This window comes from Strix uralensis, chromosome 22, assembly GCF_047716275.1.
Source record: "Strix uralensis isolate ZFMK-TIS-50842 chromosome 22, bStrUra1, whole genome shotgun sequence".
NCBI classification, from domain to species: Eukaryota; Metazoa; Chordata; class Aves; order Strigiformes; family Strigidae; genus Strix; species Strix uralensis.
In genome coordinates this window covers 9,795,674-9,816,690 of record NC_133993.1, presented here as the reverse complement: position 1 = coordinate 9,816,690, position 21,017 = coordinate 9,795,674, and the positions used below count along the sequence as shown (strand labels likewise).

Here is a 21,017-nt window from a genome sequence, read left to right as displayed (position 1 = left end):
TCCAGGTTTTCTCCTTTACGTAAGCATCCTCATCAGCAAAAAAACCAAACCCAAACAAAATCAGTCTTCTGCAGCTGCTGCTATTCAGTTTGGAAGAGACACTGTCATGTTGCCCACAGCTCTGCAGCTTTGCTGAACCGTGGCCTTGCCCGTTGCTGACTCTTCCCCAGTCTGGGTGACATTCGTGGCTGTTCCCTCTGGCTCTGCTCTGACCTCTAGTCTAGTCTCCGGGAATTTCATTTGTACCTGATGCAGTTCTGCCCCGTGCAGAGTTTCTAAAACTTAAGGCAAGGGGAAGACAGTTATTGAAGGCTGATTACTCTTCTTGGGCTGATGACTTCTTTATAGAGAGGAATTTGTGCTCACAAGTGTTGCCTGTTTCTCTGATTTGTACTAAACTAGGCCATTAACAGCTTATCTTTGCTGCAAAATTACTGTTGATTAAACGAAGCTGTTGGAATTTTGTTCTTTAGTCTGCCGTCTTATCTTTGCAGGAATGGTGGACCCATCTCTGGCTGAACGAAGGATTTGCCTCCTGGATTGAGTACCTATGTGTAGATCACTGTTTCCCAGAATATGATATCTGGACTCAGTTTGTTTCTGCTGATTACACACGAGCTCAAGAGCTTGATGCCTTAGACAACAGTCATCCTATTGAAGTAAGTTCAATCTTTCCTATTGATTGTCTCCCTTTTTTTCTTGTCAGCTGCGTGTAAGCTTTTTTCCCGTTAAGAAAAAGGGGAACTCTGCAGTCATTCATGATGCAAAGAAAAATCAAAGGTTGCATTTACACTTTGTAGATTTTTCTCTACTTGAATTAGTATTTCAGAAGTGAGGTTTGAGGGTCTGATGACGGCTCCTTCGGGAGTTTTTCTGCTCTTCTGACTTGAAAGGGCAAAGTTGTGATCAAAACTCATCATTATTTGTGTTTTGATTTGGTTTCTGACCAAAGTGGGTCGTTTTCTGGCCCTTGAGCACGCTGAGGTAGCTACTAATTTAGTCCAGCCCTTGACAACAGAAACTGAAGTGCAGCATAGCCCAGAGCCCAGGCTACAAAACTTTGCTGGGCTTGTACTGGTTTTCATCTGAGGCCACCGTAGGTGTTTCTGCGTTGTCCTCCCAGAACTGGGAGAGGATACAGCCAGCCTTGAAGTAAGTAGAGTCCAGCTGGGCTTGCTGCTTTGGAACAAGGCAGTACTTCGGTGAGGAGGAGAAGGCAGCAGCAGCGAGCTCCAGCAAAACTGGGAGCTGTGCTAAAAGAAAACTCTCTTCCAGTTCCTAGAGATCACCATGGACAAGTTTTCTGATGGCTTAAGAACTGTTTGGTGTAATAGATGTTGGGAAATTACCTTGTGCAGCAGGTCATTTTAGAGTGACTTACTCATTGAGTGCATTTCCTGAGCATTTATTGTTCGCTGTCCCAGAATTAAACAACTTCCACTGCTTTTTTGCTTTTGGGTAAGTGTTGAACCACACGATCGAAGCAAGATCCCTAAGTCTACTTGATTAAATACCAAAACTAAAATATGTTTAACCAGTCCTAACCCAGCCATATGTGGATAAGTTTGAGTGTGGAGATTCCACTGAGGCAATTTAGTGATGGATATGCGTGTGCTTTCTTCAGTGAGAACAGTCAGCTCATTAAATGCTAGAACAACTAAAATCAAAACCTTATGGTGGTTAAAACTGTTCTCGCTGTTAATTATGCTGTTTACCACAGGTTAGTGTTGGCCATCCCTCCGAAGTAGATGAAATATTCGACGCTATTTCTTACAGCAAGGGAGCATCTGTAATCCGAATGCTACATGACTATATTGGTGATGAGGTAAAAATCGTTTAAAAAGCCAAATGTAGATTGTCAAATCTTTTTTACAGTTAAAAATACCATTAAAAAAAAATAATCTGTGTCTTCTATATTTTGAAAACTTTTTCTCCGATTTGTATTTGGACTTTATTTGAACTTACTGAGGAGAAATAAGATAGCGGGAAATTATGGCAGGAGTTAGAGATGTATGTAGTGATCCTAAGATTACTTGGCTGAGTTTTGCATATAAATGCAGCGCAGAGGGAGGATAGAAAAGACTCTGTTCTGGTGCCATTACGTATTCAATTGTATGTTCCCAGGACTTTCGGAAAGGAATGAATTTATATTTAACGAAGTTCCAGCAGAAGAATGCCGCTACAGGTAACTGGTGGTTATTGTGTGCTTAAGAAAAGTGATTTTTTGGAGACAAACTCTTTAGTGCTTAAGTGATGGATTCTTAAACAGCTGGTTTTCCACCTGAGATAACTGAAATGCAAAGAAATAATTGGCTTGTTTCCAGTTCCATACAAAGTGTCCCCTGCACAGCCGGAGTGCAGCATCCTCTGGGGGTTCTGTACCTCAGGCGTGTGTGGGTGAGGTAATCTGAAAGGGCTGCATTTACCGTTGAGAACCACATCTGCGTAGTAATCTAATTTAGAAACAGAGTATCTTGATTTGCCAAGTAAGCCTTTTGCAAGCTTCCTTTTGCAGTATTGATTGCATGTGTGATTAAATTGTTCAAAGTCTCGTCTAACATCTCACAGCGCTTTCTTTACTTAAACCTTTTTTTGTGTATTAGGCATAAACGTGGAAGTGGAACGTCATGCTCTATCAGCCTAAAACACTCCTTGTTGCTTGGTCAGCTCTTTTGACATAATATATGAAAAACTTAAGCAAAAGATTCCTCTGTTTACCATTTTGAATATTTAATGCTCATTTTTATTATCACAATGTGTATTGATTGCATTCTTTTAGTAGTAAAGAAGCTTTCTTTTCCCCTCTCTCCCCCATGAGTGCTTTAAAGTATTTCATTTTTCTTGCCTATTATCTGTTACAATTCAATAAAAACACAACCCAGACACGAAGGGCAAACTGGAGGAACAATACAGCCTCCCCCCTCCAGTGCCCATGTAGTGTCCTTAATAGCACCTGACATGTCAAGACCCCGGGAGTCCTTAGTCAGACTTTTCTTCTGCAGAGGATCTCTGGGAAAGCCTGGAAAAAGCGAGTGGTAAACCTATTGCTGCTGTGATGAATACATGGACCAAACAAATGGGATTTCCGCTCATTTATGTGGAAGCTGAACAGGTAAATATAACTATGCATTTTTCAGCCCTTCAGGGTCAAAAGTTCTGCCTTTAACTGTGGTTTTGGATCAGGTTTAGTAGTATCCAGTTATTTGAAAAATTCCCTTTGATCGGGAGGCAGTACAGTGGGTTGCTTTGTTCGGTGACAGTTCTGTTTCTGAAGGGAGGGGAAGTGCAGCTCACTTGAGGAACCTGGTGCAAAGCCATACAGTTACTCCACGAGCGCTCTAGATCATGCGCTTGGACTTTGCTGACATGGCCCGATTGCCCTTTGTGTGTGAAGTGTGTGTGTGTGGGGGGGAGGGAATATCTGACTTAGGTCCCCTTGCCACACATTTTCCTTCTCACTCCAATTATGCTTATTCCACAAGATTGCAGGGTGAGTGAAGATTACTGGCTGGAAGCTGAAGTCAGACAACAAATTCAAATGAGAAATGGGGGGGTGTGTGTGTTTTAACAGTAACGGTGGTTAATGCATTGGAATAATTCTTGATGTAGCTCCTTTTTCTGGAGGAGAGCACAAGTTACTCCGTTTAACAGAGGGCACACGAATGTATTGTGATATACAGAAGCTGAGATTAGGTGTTCTGATAATTCCTTTCTCTCTCTTTTACTTTTTCTTTTCTTTTTTTTTTTTTTCCTCAGCAAGAAGACGACAGAGTGTTGAAGTTAGTCCAGAAGAAATTCTGTGCCAGTGGACCATATACTGGTAAGACGAGTGCTAAGAGCAGGAATGGAGTGCTCGTTGCTTTTCATGCAGCGGCAGCAATTTTGAGATGAAACAGCTGCACTGCAGAGCAGGCAGGTGCTCTGCTTGGATTCAGGTGTTTAAGTATTGTTAAAACTTCAGAAAATCTAAGGTTGAGCACTCTCACACATGTGGTTTCCATGTCCTCCTTGCTCGGAGAACAGCATTCATCTGCAGTCTGAACCGAAGTTCAGTTTTCATTGAGATGTTTCTCTTCTGATGTCCTGGTTAAGGCTGGTGCTGCCATCTGAGGAGCTCTGTAAGCTGCTGGTTTTACAGTAGTGCTGAAATCAAAATGCCTCATATGGCAGCCAGCTCTGTCTGAAGATGCAGATTCCACCCATCTTCCGGGCTTATAGAAATTAAAATGTTTAGCTTGAAAGGTGCCTTAGAGAGTCTGGGTTTTTAACCCTAGAACTGCTGTTGTCCGTCAGATTTGTGCCTATTTGAATTTAAGTAGCCTTGCTTAAACTGCTGCTGAAACTTGCTTGAACATCAGGCAGAGTTTCTCAGTGTTGTGTGCATACTTTTTCTTCCTTAGGCCTTCCTTTTTACTGTTTCTTCTTTTAGGGGAGGATTTCCCCATGTGGATGGTCCCCATAAGTATTTGTACAAGTGATGACCCCACCTGTGCCAAAATGCAAGTATTGATGGACAAACCAGAGCTCACCTTGGTTTTGAAAGACATCAAACCAGACCAGTGGGTGAAGGTGGGTTGTCACAAAGGAGAACATATTACCGGGAATAAGTTTGAATGTCACTTTAATGTTCCCTTGCATTTCATTTTCCTCTTCTGTTTTTTTTTTTTTCTTTTTTTCCTCCCTTGCAATCTTGTATTTCTTGTGGAGAGGCCTCTCTGTGGTGCTCTTGAATATTGGCTCCTCTCTATAATGCTTGCTTAGTGTAGTTCTTCGCCTTCCAACAGTAGTCTAGACAATGTAAACTTGAACCTTTTAGGAGTCCGAGCCCGGAAAAACAGTGTGTAATTAGAGGCAGCTTTTGCGTTGAAATGTGATGGCTTTTTTGGTATCCCATGGCAACCACAGTTTAGTTAAAGTCCATCCTGAGCAAAAATAGTCCTGTTTATCTTTCATTAGTGTGAAGGTTTTTCACTGGCTATTGCCAGACAAGTACAATTATTTGTAAGTGAAAAAATTCACTATTGAGGTCTACTGCAGACACCAGTCAAACTGAATTTAAAAACTGAAAGACAGCAACTGGCTGGGACTATGGCTGTATGAGCTACTGAGGTTGAAGAGTAATTGTTTCTAAGCTGGAGCTGTATTGTGAAATAACATTAAGGATTAGTCTCTGAATATTAATTAAATCTTCCCATTTAACTAACACAGGCATTCCAGTGGTCAGGCCTGCGTATTCTCTTGAATCACCACATCTATCTGGGTCCCCCCGGTAATAAAGAGGGGCATGAAATGAATAATTCTGAAAACGCCCTGTCTAAATGAGGATAAAGTTTGATATTTCTGCCTGAGAAGGCAACAATCCAGCTCAGTCGCAGGTGGCGTCGTAGGACTGCTGGCTGCAAAGGTGGTCAGCCGGAGGTTTTTAGTGAGTGCCGCAGTCCTGAGGACCGGCCGTGGGAGTGACCCAAACCGTAGCAGCAGCAAAGGGGCTGACTTCCTGAGGAGCTCAGCAATGGTTTTGGTTTATGTCAGGTACTGTTGTTCAACCAACCGCAGTATCTGACCATCTACACTGAAGTGCCAGTAGGAAGTAGCGTGTAGCCAGCATAGTTCATCAGCCTCACTGACCGTGACTTGCGTTCACGCTGGGCAGAGGTGCTTGCTCTCCTTTCTTGAGAAGATGGTTCTATCAAAATTGAACGGAGCAGGTTGTGGGAGAGAGGTTGCAAAAGTTAAGATTCTCGCACCTGCAGTCTCCTGCATTTTATCTTCTTGGCATGTGACTACCCTTAGTTCCGTTAGGATTTACCCCTAGAAGAGAAGTTTCTCTTTTTTTCTTGCTCCTAGTTTTAAGTCCAGCCTCTGGTTCCTTCTGCCAGCTTGCTCTTGTCTTCTGTACCTCTTAGTGAGCACCTCTGCGCTGGAATCTTTAGTCTTTCTCCCTTACTTTATGATCTGTTTTTTCTTTTTAATTAAATGATAGTGACTGATTTCTCTGAGCTGCAGTGCTTTGAGAAATTCCTAGTGGTCCTAAAAATAAAAAGCATTTCCTTATTTGTTCCTTACTTTTAATTTTTTGCTCTTTTGGTACTTTTCAGTTAAACCTTGGAACAGTAGGCTTTTACCGTACTCAGTATAGCCCTGACATGCTGGAGAGTTTAATACCAGCGATCAAAGACCTCTCCCTACCCCCTGTGGACAGGCTTGGTCTGCAGAACGATCTTTTCTCTCTGGTAAGCAACTCTTTGCTATTCTGCCTAATAACAAGAGCTACAATAACTGCAGAAATGGGTGTCTGAAGAGTCAGTCGCAGTTTCTGGAGGCAAAGTGCCTTTGGGATTACTGCATACATCTAGCTATTAATTAGCTTGACAAGTTCGAACTTGTATTGTAAGACTTAAACCCTATGGAAGTGGTCTGTCTGTAACTCCTGTTGCACTGTTCTCTGCAGGGGTATATTATAGGGTTTTTTATAAAATTGTTCTGAGAACTTGCTTTCTTTTAACTCATCAAAATAAGGATATTTTAATGATCCCCTCAATGACTTTATCAAGTACTATCAGCACCGTGTGCTTTGTTCAGTTGGACTTGCTATGACTGTCCTCTGCTGGAGGAGGTGGCTGTTGGGGATTCTTACTGTTTAAAAGCAAGGAATTACCCCCAAAGCAGGTGTTGCTGGCTCTGAACAATTAGTTACCGTACTCTAGTTCAGGTTGTACTTTCTTGTTCTTGCTAGTCAGCAAATATATGGAAACTTTTAAAGAAGTAGGTTTGGTACCCTTCCTCTCGAGCTTCAAAGTGTGTAACTCTTGTCACGGCTTAGTTGATGGGGGCTGAAACTGTAGCTTGAGTCATTTCCCAAATATTGCAAGGCTAATGGGACAAAAAATTGAGCAAATAATGCATGTAGGAACATTGTTAGACTCCGAATTTGGTTTCAGTTTTAATCATGTTTTTACCATAGGTGAATATAGCTTAGATAATAAAAATTGATCTTCGCCTCTTTTTCTGGTACCATAAATTACCGGTCTGGTTCCAGAGTAACAAAAATCTGAGCAATCTGGACGTAGCTGCTGTGGGTATTATCACTGCACTAAGCGTAGGAGCGTCTTCGTGATGCTGTGAAACAGGGAATGTAAAATTTTCCTGGCAGAGGTGGAAAGGCAGCACTTCTTGTACTAATTCACGGGAAGCAGGAAGCAAAAATGACTTCTGCAGTTTTACACTTTCCATTTAATGAAGAGAAAAAAAATAAATCTTTAAATCTTTACAATTTTTAGTTAAAATAACATTTTGGTGAGTGTTGTATCTGGCTGAGAATAACTCTGGGGGTTTGCTTTTTTTTTCTTGCTGGCATTGCTGCAGTTTCGTTAAGTCACTTAATCTCCTGGTCTGTTTCTTGTTTGCAAAATGTATTTATAATTATACATCTGTCTGCTTGTAAAGTGCTTACCTGTGTGTAAAAGGCGTTGTGTGCCCCGAGCAGACAGCTGAGGTGCCTTGACGAGTGTTAACTCCCCTTGGCAGAACCCCACAACAGAGAAGATAGAGTTTATATACAGCCTGTGCAAACTGAGCAGGAAAGACTGTAAAATAATGTGATGAGCTATTAAATGTCTTAATTCTGTTTGGAAATAAGATTAATCTGTGTCTTTTCCTCTCCCAGGCCCGAGCTGGAATCATTAGCACTGTAGAGGTTCTAAAAGTCATGGAAGCTTTTGTGAATGAGCCCAATTATACTGTGTGGAGCGACCTCAGCTGTAACCTGGGGATTCTCTCGACTCTCTTGTCCCACACAGACTTCTATGAGGAAATCCAGGTGTTCGTGAAAGATGTCTTTTCACCCATAGGGGAGAGACTGGGCTGGGACCCCAAACCTGGAGAAGGTAGGAAGCTTATGCGGTGAAACCCAGCAGCAGTTTTGAAAAACTCATGTTGTAAATAAACCATCAAGACTTTGGGAAAGGGGAGAGAAGGGAGGAAGAGGAGCCTGAAGTAGGCATTCAGGAGTATTTTTATACTTAAAAAAAGACAAACAAAACAACTCTCTGTTATCAGGCACAAGCAAAAATGGCAAAACTTTTTCCCTACATGGTCACTGACTGATAAAAATTCTTTGCTTCAGCTTTGCATCTATTGGAATGCATGAAACTTGTTAGACTACAAGGATGGAAAGCCGTGTACGTGCATGTTTACTTGTCCTAGTCTGTCCTGCTGTAGACACAAGTGGTTAATATTACTGACTTAGCTCAGGTTACAGGCCTAGCCTCTTGTGTTGGGGCCGGAATCATCCTCTCCTGACCCTCTCGCCATAAAAAAATCAGTGTGTTCTCCAGTGGGCACCAAGGAGAGTGAGAAAAGGCCTAGTTGCTGTAGATATCCTCAAGCATGTGGAAGGGTTGTTATATAGCTCTGCCTGGACCACTCTAGGTGAGAGAGCACTTAATTGCTGTCTCCAAATAATTTTTTTTTTCCCTCTTACTCACTCATTAGGTCATCTAGATGCCCTTCTGAGAGGTCTGGTCTTGGGCAAACTAGGAAAAGCTGGGCATAAGGCAACATTAGAAGAAGCCCGACGCCGATTTAAGGACCATGTGGAAGGAAAACACGTGCTGTCGGCTGATCTGAGGAGTCCTGTAGGTTACTGTAAATTTTCGTTCCCAAAAAACTGTCCCCGCTCAGCACAGTGTGCACTTAACTCTTGTATTTCCAAGGATAGGGAAGCTAGAGGAAACCAGTGTCAAGGCATGAGACCAGCTGGTTTTGGCAGAGGTGGTGGGAGCTTGGATAAGTCCAGTTATGAAGAAAATTATATTGGGGAGCACGGTACAGGCATCCCAGTGTCTCTTGAATCAAGTAAACCTCATCTGCCATGGCCAGTACTTAGTCGTAACTCAGCTGTGCTGCACTGACTGCCACACAACAGCTCTGGTCTCTAGATCGTGTTGCTTTTTGGGTTTTGAAGACTATTCCAGTGCAGTGCTGAACCTGAGCTGCCCTTTACTCATTGACATCCATCCGTGACCAGCCTGCATCCTTCAGGTTTAAAAGCACCGGGGTAAACTGCCGGGGTGGTGGGAGAGCTCTGCAGGTGTCAGCTTGGCCCTGCAGAGCCCAGTCTAACCGTGGTGGATACGGCCTGAGCCTACATGAATTACTTGCTAGCTCGGTGTTGTGTGGTACAAAGATTTCTTGTTCTGGTGTTTTGCTGTGTGTTGGAATTATCAAAATTATGCTGAAATTGAGGAAGAGGAGTTGACGCATCTTTAAAAACCCATCTTAAAACGTAGGAGGGATTGGTGCCAGGATCTTCCACATCTGTTCACTTGTCTGAAATCTAACCCAAACATGTAGAAATTGGTTGCAATTGTAAAAGTGTGGTTTCTGAAGGACCTTCCTTGTTTATGCTCTATCTTAGGTATATGTAACTATTTTGAAGCATGGAGATAGTACTACTTTAGACACTATGCTGAAGGTGAGTGCACGCTTTGTTAACACTGTCAGCTTATGCAACAAACAGCTAAATATTCCATTGTGTAGGTTCCTCTGAGATGTAGTTTATCTGCAGGCGGGCTCAGTGCGGTGTTTTACAGCTGATGTGAGCGTTAGGGCTTCGTTTTGGTGTTCCTTGGGCCGTGCGTAGTGTGAAATTGCCACCTAGTGGAACGTTGCATCTTGCATTTTAGGATTATTTTTCACTGCTTGGAGGCACGGTCCTACTTGACCTTCTATAAACAGTGGTGAAGATCAGTTTATTACTAACGGTCCTTTCTGCTGGTGTACGTGTAATGAGGTCCGTAATGTGGATAGCTGCAGGATGATTCATGAACGAGCTCAATTTGTCACATATTAGGCTTGCAGACTAATCCAGCAGCTCTAGCGTTTACAGCACGTTCAGAGGTGCTGGGTAAGAAGTCGACGTTTAATTAATACCGTGTGCTAATACTATTCACTTTGGCTTTGAAGCTTCACAAGCAAGCAGACATGCAGGAGGAGAAGAACCGAATTGAACGAGTTCTTGGAGCCATCTCTCAACCAGAACTGATTCAAAAAGTTCTCACCTTTGCACTTTCAGTAAGTTCTTGGAAAAGCTGCTGCTTCCTTACCTCGTGAGAACGACGAGTGCGTTCAGAGCACGTGGTGACAGAGCACTGGCACTTATAATGCACTAGAATAGGAGGAGTAGCCTTAAACTTCTAAGATACAACTCAAAGATTTAAGCGTTATGGGGGGAAAAAGCTATCGTTGACAGCTTTGGTGTAGAAATGCATAAAGCCAACACGCTGTATTTGTTGAAACAGTCTTGAATGCTTGTCTACATTTTCATCTTCAGGAAGAGGTACGTCCCCAGGACACGGTATCTGTTATTGGTGGAGTAGCTGGAGGCAGCAAGCAGGGGAGGAAAGCTGCTTGGAAATTTGTAAGGGACAATTGGGAGGAACTTTATAATCGATACCAAGGTGGATTCTTAATATCCAGACTAATAAAGGTATGTGCAGCTGTGAGAAAAGTCCTGTTCACACACATGACCAAACTGTTATGTCTGAAATGCTATAAATGCTTACCCTTGGTTAATATTTTTTTTTCCTTCAGCTAACAGTGGATGGATTTGCAAATGATAAAATGGCCGCAGAAGTTAAGGTAAGAAATTTTAATTGAAGAAGTGATTAAGTTGATCTGTGACAAACATTGTGTGCTCTAGACTGTAAGCACCTGATGGAAGAGCCATGAGTTTCTGTGAGGGTTTTGTTGTTGAACTGTGGCTCTGCCTATGACTATTCTGACTGTTGCCTAGTTGCCCTGCTTTAGGTTGAGTTATTTTATTAAAATATCTTAAATTAGCATTTTCACAAAGTAATGTGCAACTTCTAGTGATTTCTGTTTCATTAGTTTCAGTCGTTTAAACTTTTATAACATCCAGCACAGTTTGTGGCAGCGGTTTTGAGACCCCCTAAAAGACAAACTTTAAAGATAATTGTAGCAAAATCTGTAGTTGTGACAACGGCCATAGGAAGCTGAGGAAGCTTCCGCCACCTCTTTGTTCCTCCCCAGACTGACAGGGCACACCTGGTGCTGACTGCGCTGGCACCCAGGGACTCCTGGGGGCATTAACGTGGCAGGAATTGGCTAAATTCCATACTACAGGTCCAAGTTTTATGTGGCCATTTGTGCTGTGTACCGAGAGCGAGGCTTTGGCACGAGGCAGATTAGTGTGTTTGCAGAGAGCCTGTCTTGAAGTTGGTGGCTCGAGGTGATGTGATTTCATTCCTGGGCTCAAGCGTCCCCTCTGACTTGGGAGTGTAGGCGCTGGTCTTGGTAGAGTTTTGAGAATGTGCGTAGGTTTTGTTATTTACTCTTTGCCCGCACTCTTACAGGGACTCCTTCTTGGAAGAAGCAGCTTAAAAATATGGCCCTTAATTATCACTTTCCTGTTAGGAAAATGCTCAGGAGGAATTCTTACTTCAAAGATAAGCTGAGCCATGAGCTCTATCCATCCTTTTTTTTATCATCTAGTGATCTCTTCTTAGAAAAGATTGAGTAGCATAAGTGATTTTACAGAGAAATCTTCCGCTATCATTTTTTTTTCTTTAAAGAACATGTTGCAAAACATTTACCAGAACAATCATCCGTCACTAAATCATAACCACTTTCCCAGAGAACTTCCTGAGACTGTAGCTAGCTCCTAGCTGGAGTACTGAATGTGTCCGAGTCCCGAGGCCGCACGTTGGTGTGGGGTGATGGGCCAAACACCGGGAGGAGCCTGCGGCTATGCTGGCTTACTCTACCCTTCAACCAGTTGTAAAGTGCAAAGTCACTGCAGCCTCTGGTGCAGCTTCTTCAGCCTCCGCTAGTCGCAGGGGATGGATATTGTTGATTCTGCAGGAAGAAATGTGAGACTATTCAGCAAAACTCTTGAGTGCTGCTGGTGCTTGGAGGTCATTATGCAGCTTGGAAAGAGGCCTAGGTAGAATGTGAAGAAATCTGATACCTAGACAAATGCTTTTGCAAAATGGCCTTAAGCTTCCGTTAGTGTCTTCTTCCAAGTATCCAGAAATACACACTCGACTTGCTGCTCGGTCGTTGCCTCCCAGCGAGGGCCTGAATTTTCTCTCTCCAAGCGCCACTTGCTGTCCCTGGCAGCAAGGACAGGGCAGGACAGGAGGCAGCGCCGGGGCTGGTCCGTAGAACCGCTCCCGTGGCTTTAGCAGAGAAACGGAGGCATTTTGCTGTTCCCACTCTGTCCTTGGGATCGCACATCTCGCAAACTCAGCAAGCACCCTGCAGATTTTTCAGAGCCTGTGATGCTGGTGGGAGCAGAGCGTGAACTGTAGTCAGACGAGGAACTTAACGCGCAAAAGCGTTTCTATATAACCGAGGGAATTTGGCGACTTAAAAATATAATCTTGTCTGTGCCTGCTTCTGCCCTTATGGATGCTTGTGTGCTTTTTATACAGGCCTTCTTTGAGAGTCACCCAGCTCCATCGGCAGAACGCACTGTCCAGCAGTGCTGTGAAAATATTCTGCTGAATGCAGCTTGGCTGAAGCGGGACGCCGAGAACATCCACCAATATTTTCTGCAGCGCAAGGCCCCACCAGCCATGGTGTGAATCTGTGCATGCCACTGCTGCAGTCCTGCTGCCGCCTCATGGGGAGAGGGAGGAGCTACCCAACAGCTGAATCATATGCCAAGAATTTGGAGTCTTTTTCTCAAACCAATGGGGATTGGACAATGAATGTAGTTAACTGGTTCCTGCTCACACTCCAGATTTAAATTCTATTAAAATTATCAGCAATTCAGCAAAAAAAAAAAGAGAGAAAAATCTGTAAATATGATAGTAATAAAATAGAGCATAACAAAACTGTGAAACTTCCTCAAGCCTTGTCAGTGGTTAAAATATTTAACACCCCCCTCCTGACACTCTTATTGACAGATGTTCTGTTTTTTACACCCTCCCCCAGCCCTCCCCCCCCAAAAAAAAAAAAAGGAAACCAGTGGTTTCTAGGTCAGTGGAATTTTGTGGAGAGTCTGGGGCAAGAATGGGTTAATGCCTCTGAGCGTTGTGTGGAACAGGTCACTCGGAAAGGCAGGTAGCTGGTATAACATAGAGTCTGTGCATCATTCTAAGTGCAAGGTTTTGGGGAGATGTTCCTGCAACCCCCCCCCCCAATCCAAGGATAGTAGGTTCCCTCCCTTTTGTGTTACCTCTCAGCAAAAAGAAAAATGTTCTGTTGCTCTTCGGTTTTTCTCCTTGGTTCCACTTGCTGATGTCCTTCTTAGAGATAATGGAATTGTAAGGAAACATCTTCCATAGCCACATTAAATAAGAGAAAGATTCATGCAATTTATTTTTTTTTCTTACTAAATTGCACCCTTAAAATGCATGCAAATGAGGAGATAACTACTGTGTGACTGGTTCTCCTGGCTGCTGTTAGGGCAGGTCTCTTCTATTCAAGACACCGTTACTTGTCTAAAAGATCCAGCTTGTTCAATCTCCTCATGGCCGTAGCAACACTAGCTTTTCGTTCCTTTCTGTGATGTTGATGGTAATTTGATTCAGAAGCCTTAAATTAGTGATGACTGGCGTGATGATGAAGTCTAAGCTGTGTGCCATCATTTACTTCACAAAGCAGCGTGGTCTACTAACCAGACACAACACCCTCTAATACAAAGGTTGGAGTTCCATATATATTTTTTTTTTTCTTTAACAGGAATTCGTATTTGGTGTGGCTTAACTGTATTTCAGAAGGTCATCAGACTAACTGTCAGACTGCTTCCCTGAAACATTTTTGTGCTATTGTTTAAAAAAAAAAAAAAAAAAAATTTAAAACAGTTGGCGTTAATAAAAATGTCAATGTGAAATTCACGTCCTGATCTTGTGTTCTGTTTGAAGCCTGAAAGAGTGTTGCTGCTTTCAAGGGACCTAAACCTCTGAGGGAACAGCGGGGGCCACGTGTCGGTGGTGTCTTTAACGGCCCCAAGGAGACCCTTGTTCTGAGCCGCCTCCTCTCCTGCTGTCAGTGCTAGGTCTTAGGGCAGCTGAGGGAGCACGTAACGTCCTGATCGTGAGTAGATCTTGTGTAATCTGTGTAAAGATTGTTGTCAAGCACTAAAGAACTCACCGGGACAGAATTTGGAAGGTAAAGGCAGGGGAAAATAATTGTGAATAAGCAAATTTCTATGAAACAAACACCTGAGAAGTTGAGGGACTCTGCAAATGCTGCTGATGGCCACCACGACGCGCCGGGGCGGGGGATCCCCCCCAGAAACGGGCACGTTCAGAGTCAGGGGAGGTGGCAGCGCTCTGAGAGGGACCGTGTGGGTTGGTGGCCCTGGGGCTAGTGTGGCTACATGGTCAGAAGAGACTGAAACAGGAATTCTGTTTGCCCTGAGTCATATCTGTTAACTTATGTTTTTTCCTGCTGTCAGCACTGCAGAGCCAATGTGATTTCAGAAGAGTAAGCTGGTTTCTCTTCTGCTTCTTGCACATTGACAAAATAACATGCAAAGTTGTGATTCCAGCATGACTGGTGATGTATGAAATGAGAAGTACTGTAGCTGCAAGTTGAGGTGATCTTGTTTTGACTTTAAACAATGCAAATGACATGCAAGCAGTTGAAGGAGAGTGACAGAAATAACAGGCTTGTGGTCAGTGAGCAAACTGAATAGTCTCAGCAGACTGACTAGTCCTAGTCTCTCCTGCCTGTAAAGAAAGTAGATTTTAATTCTTCGTGAAAGTAAGTTTGGGATTTGTCCACTTAATGTGAGATCTTCTTTTTTTTTTTTTTTTTTCCACTGGAGACAAACTGATGCTCAGGAGAGGGTCAGGACAAGAACAGCAAGAGGGATACCCCAGTGATACAGAAGCTATTCACAAGGACTCCACTGTGTCTGTTCAAGTTAAACACTTGAAGAAGCCTTGACAGATTCTTTCTTCCCTCTCGAGCAGCTTCACTGGTTTCTGTGTCAAATCTTAGATAAAGACCTGAACCATGTAGATAAGTGGGGGCCTTTATCCCGAGTAGAGGCTTATAGTGGAGCTAAAAGCAGTACAAGTTTTCCCAGCAGCAGGAGTTTGCCTCCATGTCTCTTGGATCCCTCTCAGGTGTAATGAGATAATCCTGCCTGGATGAGTCCTGGTGATGGAGCGATGACAAAAATCTGCGTTAATTCTTGCTCACAAAAACACTGGGGTGAAAACCTTTAATGGCTGGAACAGAAAGGTTTTCTTAACAATTAAACTTACTGCATGCACCCACTTGTTCACCGAGAGGGCTGTTGGTCCCTTGAATGGGCTCCCCGGGGAAGTGGTGACGGCACCGAGCCCGATGGAGCTCAGGGAGCGTCTGGACGACGCTCTGAGTCGTCTGGTTTAGTTCTGGCAGTCCTGTGAGCAGCAGGGAGTTGGACTCGATGATCCTTACAGGTCCCTTCCAACTTGAGATGCTCTATGATTTATTGCTCCTTTAACTTACTTTTTTGGCACAGTGCTAACACCTGGCTTTAATCTTGGCATTTACAAGTAACCAACCTTGTCCTTTTGCCTCTGCCTCCCTATCCCCCCTCCAACAAAACCACAAAAAGCTTTTTTCACTGAGCATCCCCCTGCCTAGGCAGCAGCAGAGTTGTTCCACAATAAACAACGTGTGTTGCTGCTACCTTGCCCTTCCCTCGTTTTCGCAGTTGCAGGTACTTCTTGCAGACCTCACTTTCGGTTTCTCTTGCAGACAGGTCGGCTGGGCCGTGCCCAAGGTACTGCCTTGCCATAAAGATGCCCCTTTAAAGCCGTAGGAGCTTGATTCCCGCTCAGGTGGAACATCGGTCTGATAAAACGTGGATACAGCCAGGCTGCAGGTCAGGCTTTTGCCTAGCGAGCTGTCTTAGTGCTGTGCCAGAGCCGCTGGCTGGAGTTTCAGGTGATGAGGCTTGGGACAGGTTCTGCCCTTAGTGCCGGGGCCGCTCCCTGCTCACGGGGGAGAGGAGGCAGCGCCGTGTGGAGAAAAACCTGTCAGAGCAATGGGAATCGCTGGGTCTCGAGCAGAGGACGGGCCATTCGTGCGATGTTCTCTTAGCCCTGGGATTGAAGGGTTAATTCACATTTTAAAACCATTTCTGGAACAACTCCATGCTGCGGGTCGTTGGGGGCTTGGAGGAAGGGGGCGCGGTTGAATGGATCGGTTTTTACTTGTCCTTTTTTCAGATTGTCTCCCCGATCATCTTGCATTGGTCGTGATTAGACGCAGCAGCCTCGGCAGATCTTCAGTTTGAGCCGTTTCCTTTTTTCCTACCCCGTCACCTTTAGATAACTGAAGCTGAGTTTTAAGGAAATCTCAACGCCTTCATTCGATCGCTTTTGGTAGCAGGGGCAGTAAAAATAATGAAAGTAGTTTGAAACCCAGTCGGTGTCGGTTGTGACTGGAAGCTGAATCAAAGCCAGTTTGATACCGAGCCAGTACAGAATGGTCAGGCACCTGCACCGTGTTTGGCCCCGTGACACCAAAACGCTGCGCTTCAAATAAGCTGGAAATGGAGTTTTTTGAATTGGTTTTAGGAATGCTTACTGAGGGAGGAGGACTGGTGGCCTCCCGCCCCGCCGTTGCTGATGCAGATCCACTCCTGCCGCTGACACAGCCACACTCGGAAAGTGTCCCCTCCATTTAAAAAATAATAATTGCAAGTATGAACTTACCAAAGCAATTTGGAAAAGGCGAGTTTTGTAATAACAAAAATATACATTCCTATATATAGTCATCGCTTTGTACTTGCAAGACTCTTACACATGGGATAGAATAATATTTAACCTGTCGGGGGAAAAGACACAAGCTTGCCAGGCAGATGTGGAATTAACTAGGAAAGAAAGTTTTGGAATCTGGTTTACTCTCCAAAAATACCCAGATTTCAGACCAAAATTTTATCTAGCCTAAGTGGAACTGCAGCACCTGGAAAGACACATTATTTGCTTCCCCAGATGCCAGACCCTTTTCCCAAACACACTCGTGTTAAGAATATGCTCCATATTTTAAATTATAGTAAAATTAAATGGTGTACAGTAAAAAAAAAAAAAGCTTGTGCATCCTTTGAAAAACAGTCAGAAAACCAACACACCCCTAAAGTTGACTTCCCAAATCCTTCTCTAACATGTACCTACGTGTTCCTGTGCAGGGTCGGGGCTGCAGGGAGGTCTCGGTGTTCCCACCACCGACTGTCCCTGCCATCAGCGCTGCGTTTCAGAGACGTTACACCCCTGTTCTGTTAAAGGTACCTCAGCCCACGCAAAACACCTGTGCAAGTGAAAATGTTCTGTGCCAGGAGCTGGAGAATTGAGTCTTGGCTGCCAGGATCAGAACAAGGCTCACGGAAGCTGTAGGGTTGATACAGCAAAGCTCTCTTCTACTGCCCAGCGGATTCTGGTTAGGGAGGGAGGATCACGTGTGGCTTGTCCCTCAGTGACCACGTCAACAGGAGCATCCTTCCACCCCAGCGAAGGAAGGACCAAGCAGCAACAGACCATCAAAAAATCAGGCCGAGCAGTGGCTGCCTCAGCGAGCTCCATTTGGGCTCTTTCAGACTTTCATTACAGGAGAGCTCAATTTGCTGGGCTAAATTTGTGGTTGAAGGTTAAAATGATTCACGTGAGTGAAAATGTGTGGGGAAAACACACGTATGTGCCAAAACTCAGAGCTGAAGAGGACAGCGTGCTGTGCTCCGCTGTGATCTTTTTTCCCCTGGGTTGATGTTGTGGACTCATTAACTTTTCTTTTACAGGGACCCAAACCAGGAAAGAAAAATGAGATTATTTTAAGGCTGAACAGAACCAAAGTGCTTGGAAATCGTTCCCTCTAAGCAAGACCAGGTGAGTGTCTCTGCTCAGCCTTGTGTAACTTATCTGTGCCGTCTGGATTTCATCCAGGTTTTTTTCAAAACTGGATTTCACCACCTGACTGTTAGAAAAACACATCTTCTCTGCGCAGCACCTAAGTCACCTTTGGGCTGCTCCAGCCGGGTGAGATTGAGCGCGCGGAAAATCCACCGTGGTGCTGCAATTCAGGGTTAGAGAAATGTTGAGTGTTAAGCGGCCTTTGACGTTTCGCTTCCGACAGAGGAAGGGCTGCACCTGGTGCATGTGTTTGTCCTTTCGGTGCACGTGCTCGTTCGTGTAAATAATCTTATTCTGGATCCCTGTGTTAACTTCTCAAACCTGGCATCATCTAAACTCTGCTTCGTTGACGGTCGTTTCTCAGAGGTTTCCACTGAACTCCAGCCTCTGGATAGATACAAAATCACAGAGTTCCTGTCCTGTGGAATTTTTGTAGGATTTTCTGAGAAACCTGAAGGTACTGAGCAGCCTTGATAGACTCAGGAAGGGGAACCTGGTCACCTAGTTCTTGTTCCAACCTCCTCACTTGCTGAAATAACCCCAAGTACCCTGTCTCCAGAGTCAGCAACTTTTCAGCATTTCTCTCCCGGTTTCTGTGCTGGGTTTATGAAAGCAGGAGATGATACAAGCCTCTGTAATGTGAATGCTGAGTATGCCATTTATGGCAACGAGGAGAAAAACAGTGCATCTAGTTCAAGTTTACAGCTCCAGCCCGAGCATTGCTGGGGGGAGCTGACTCCAGTCTCGCTTATCCTCATTTTACACTGGGTTTTCAGGCTTTCCTTGCTACTAAGGCCAGATTTGTACAGAATTCTTGAATCCTCCTCTCTCTCGCTGGTCAGTCCCCTCAGGAAACAACACGGAAGGGTCGGAAGGGTCAGCGACACGGCGCACGCCTGGGCCATGTCCTAGAGCTTCGGGCTGGGCAGGGACTGGAGGAGCGTGTTGGAGCAGGACGGTGTTCAGCAGCAAACCGTGCCGTGGGTCAGGCTCCTCCGGTCCTGCCTTATCCCTCCTCCCCGCTGGGCATTCGCCACCAGAGAGTGAATTTCACCAGATTTCAACCCAAACGCTGCTCGGTGAGTTGACTTTGATCCGCTAGCAGAGGCGAAGAGGGCTGTATGCAAAGTGAACTCCGTTCCTCCAGGCTGAATAACGTGTCCGTTCTGTTCCGTGAGTCAAGCTGTAAATAGTAATTGGTCTTAAACGAGTCGGTGATGTGACTGTTTACAATCTGCCCAGCCAGGCTCCTCCGCTGGGGCAGATTTACCAGCACCCCTCTCTCCCCCTGCGAGCCGTGCTCACGCTGGCCGTGCCCCTGCATCCCGCGCTCCCTCACTGGCTGATCTCAGAGATCTCAAACCTCTGCAGTCACCAGGGAACGCCAACCCTATCTGCCTTCCCGAGCTTAGTCTCAGCTTTTTTTCCAGCAGTTTTCCAGCTGGAGTGGCTGAGACAGATGCAGGCGAGACACTGTAAGAACGTGCAATAAGACGATGGCAGCAGGACAAACAGAATACAAATCCCCGTGTCTGGACGTTTTTTAGCCCTGCTTGTAACTGCATGAAACCTGCCAGCGTGATACTCGGTGCTCCTCAGCCAGAGATCTCAAAGCACTTTACAAAAAAGCAGCTGAATCGGGATTTGTCCCCATTTTAAAATCTGAGACTAAAGGCCGAGGTAGACAAAAGAAGTTTTTGGAGGTTGTCCTGCAGGCCGCTGGCAAAGGCAGGGACAGGATCCAGGTCTCCTGCGCCCCAGAGTACCTGCCTGTCCCTGTAACCTGAATTTTTTTAGGGGAGAGATGAATCTTTTTTGTCTTGCACAGCTGTGGGCGAGTCCACCTCCCCAGCACTGGGTAAGGCCAGTCCTCAGGGGCCAGCGCTTGCTTTGCTCTACAGCGTTAAGACTTTCCTCAAGCAACAGCTTGTGTTTGTGGGGGGAAAACAGTGGCCGTGTGGGAGAGGAAGGCCTGGAGCCATCAAACAGGAGTGAGGCTGCTTTTCCCCATCTTCCGCTTCCAGCTGGAGAGCGGAGGGAAGCCTGCCTGGGCCGTCAGCCCCGTGAGGAACCAGCGGTGGGGACACAGCCCTCAGGAAGCTGCTCCCCCACCCCGTCCTGGGCTCGGGAGGGTCACGGAGCACCGCGAAGCGTGGAAGGTGCCGCCGTCCTCTGGCGTGATGTACCTGCCTGCAGCTGGGCCACCGGTGCAGCTCTTTGAACTGAAGGTGTGTCTTCAGCTGCAGGAACGCGACTGTCACGACAGTCGGTCACGCTGATGCTGTCAACTATTCCCAAGTAGTTGTAACTCCAGTTTTCCCCTCGAGTCGCCCCTTTCCCCTCGCTCACCCCCTCAGAGCTGGCTGCAGTCGCTCACAGCCTCTTCCTCGAGCGTGTCCCTTTCCCAGAAAACCGAAATATATTCAGAGCAAAGAATAATTAATCACCGAAGTGTGACTGCCAGGTAGGAGCAGAGCCCAGCGCACGCCGGGAGCGGAGCAGGGCTCTTCCCTGCGGCCTCGGGAGAGGACGGGGCTGGTCACCCGGGAGTTGTCCCTTCTCCTGTGGCCTTTTGATTTAGTCCCACAATGCCGCCTGCTTCTGTTACTAATTGCTCCCTCTTGCAAGCTGGAGCCCAGCAAGTCACAGGCTGTGCCTTTACCTGGCTTTAATTATTCAGCTCCACCTTTGTTCCGCCCTTTTTTCCCTCAGGTATTCATTTTTTCCTTTTTTTTTTTAAATTCTTTTCCCCCTCTACTCTCCTCCAGCCTCCGGGGCTGGGTCCAGCCTTCCCTGCCCTCGGCTCTGCGCCCCTATCGCCCTTTGCTGGGGTCACTCGGGGGGGCAGAGGGGGCCCCGCTGCGCCCCGTCGGAGGGGACACGCGAGGGCCGTTGCCGTCGGTGCTGGGGCTCTGCCCTGGCCCCGCCCGCCGCTACCGGCACTGGCCGGCGCTTCACCCGCGGCACCAAGCGCCGGTTCCTGCGGGATGCCCGTCCCAGCGCGGCTCTCCGGAGCCCCGGCAGCGCAACCGGGCGTCGCGTGTCCCCCGCCCCGGTGCGGCGTGAAACCGGCGGCCGGTTCTTTCCCGCGGCTCCGCTTCCCCTCCCCGGTCGGGGCCCAGCACGTGGCTCCCCCAGGGC

The 21,017-nt window shown here is 45.9% G+C and overlaps 1 protein-coding gene across 1 annotated transcript in view; it reads left to right on the top strand.

Moving 5' to 3' along the window:
- The window catches only part of NPEPPS (aminopeptidase puromycin sensitive), a 39,096-nt gene extending 25,231 nt beyond the window's left edge, over positions 1 to 13,865 (top strand). The window contains exons 10-24 of the mRNA XM_074892522.1: positions 495 to 659; positions 1,721 to 1,825; positions 2,125 to 2,185; positions 3,003 to 3,112; positions 3,757 to 3,820; positions 4,430 to 4,569; positions 6,099 to 6,233; positions 7,667 to 7,886; positions 8,494 to 8,636; positions 9,419 to 9,475; positions 9,967 to 10,074; positions 10,334 to 10,489; positions 10,594 to 10,641; positions 12,456 to 12,602; positions 13,711 to 13,865. Of these exons, the coding sequence (XP_074748623.1) occupies positions 495 to 659; positions 1,721 to 1,825; positions 2,125 to 2,185; positions 3,003 to 3,112; positions 3,757 to 3,820; positions 4,430 to 4,569; positions 6,099 to 6,233; positions 7,667 to 7,886; positions 8,494 to 8,636; positions 9,419 to 9,475; positions 9,967 to 10,074; positions 10,334 to 10,489; positions 10,594 to 10,641; positions 12,456 to 12,602; positions 13,711 to 13,734 (1,683 nt within the window). The 3' untranslated portion in view covers positions 13,735 to 13,865. The remainder of the gene's footprint in view (positions 1 to 494; positions 660 to 1,720; positions 1,826 to 2,124; positions 2,186 to 3,002; positions 3,113 to 3,756; positions 3,821 to 4,429; positions 4,570 to 6,098; positions 6,234 to 7,666; positions 7,887 to 8,493; positions 8,637 to 9,418; positions 9,476 to 9,966; positions 10,075 to 10,333; positions 10,490 to 10,593; positions 10,642 to 12,455; positions 12,603 to 13,710) is intronic.
- Positions 13,866 to 21,017: the final 7,152 nt, after the last annotated feature.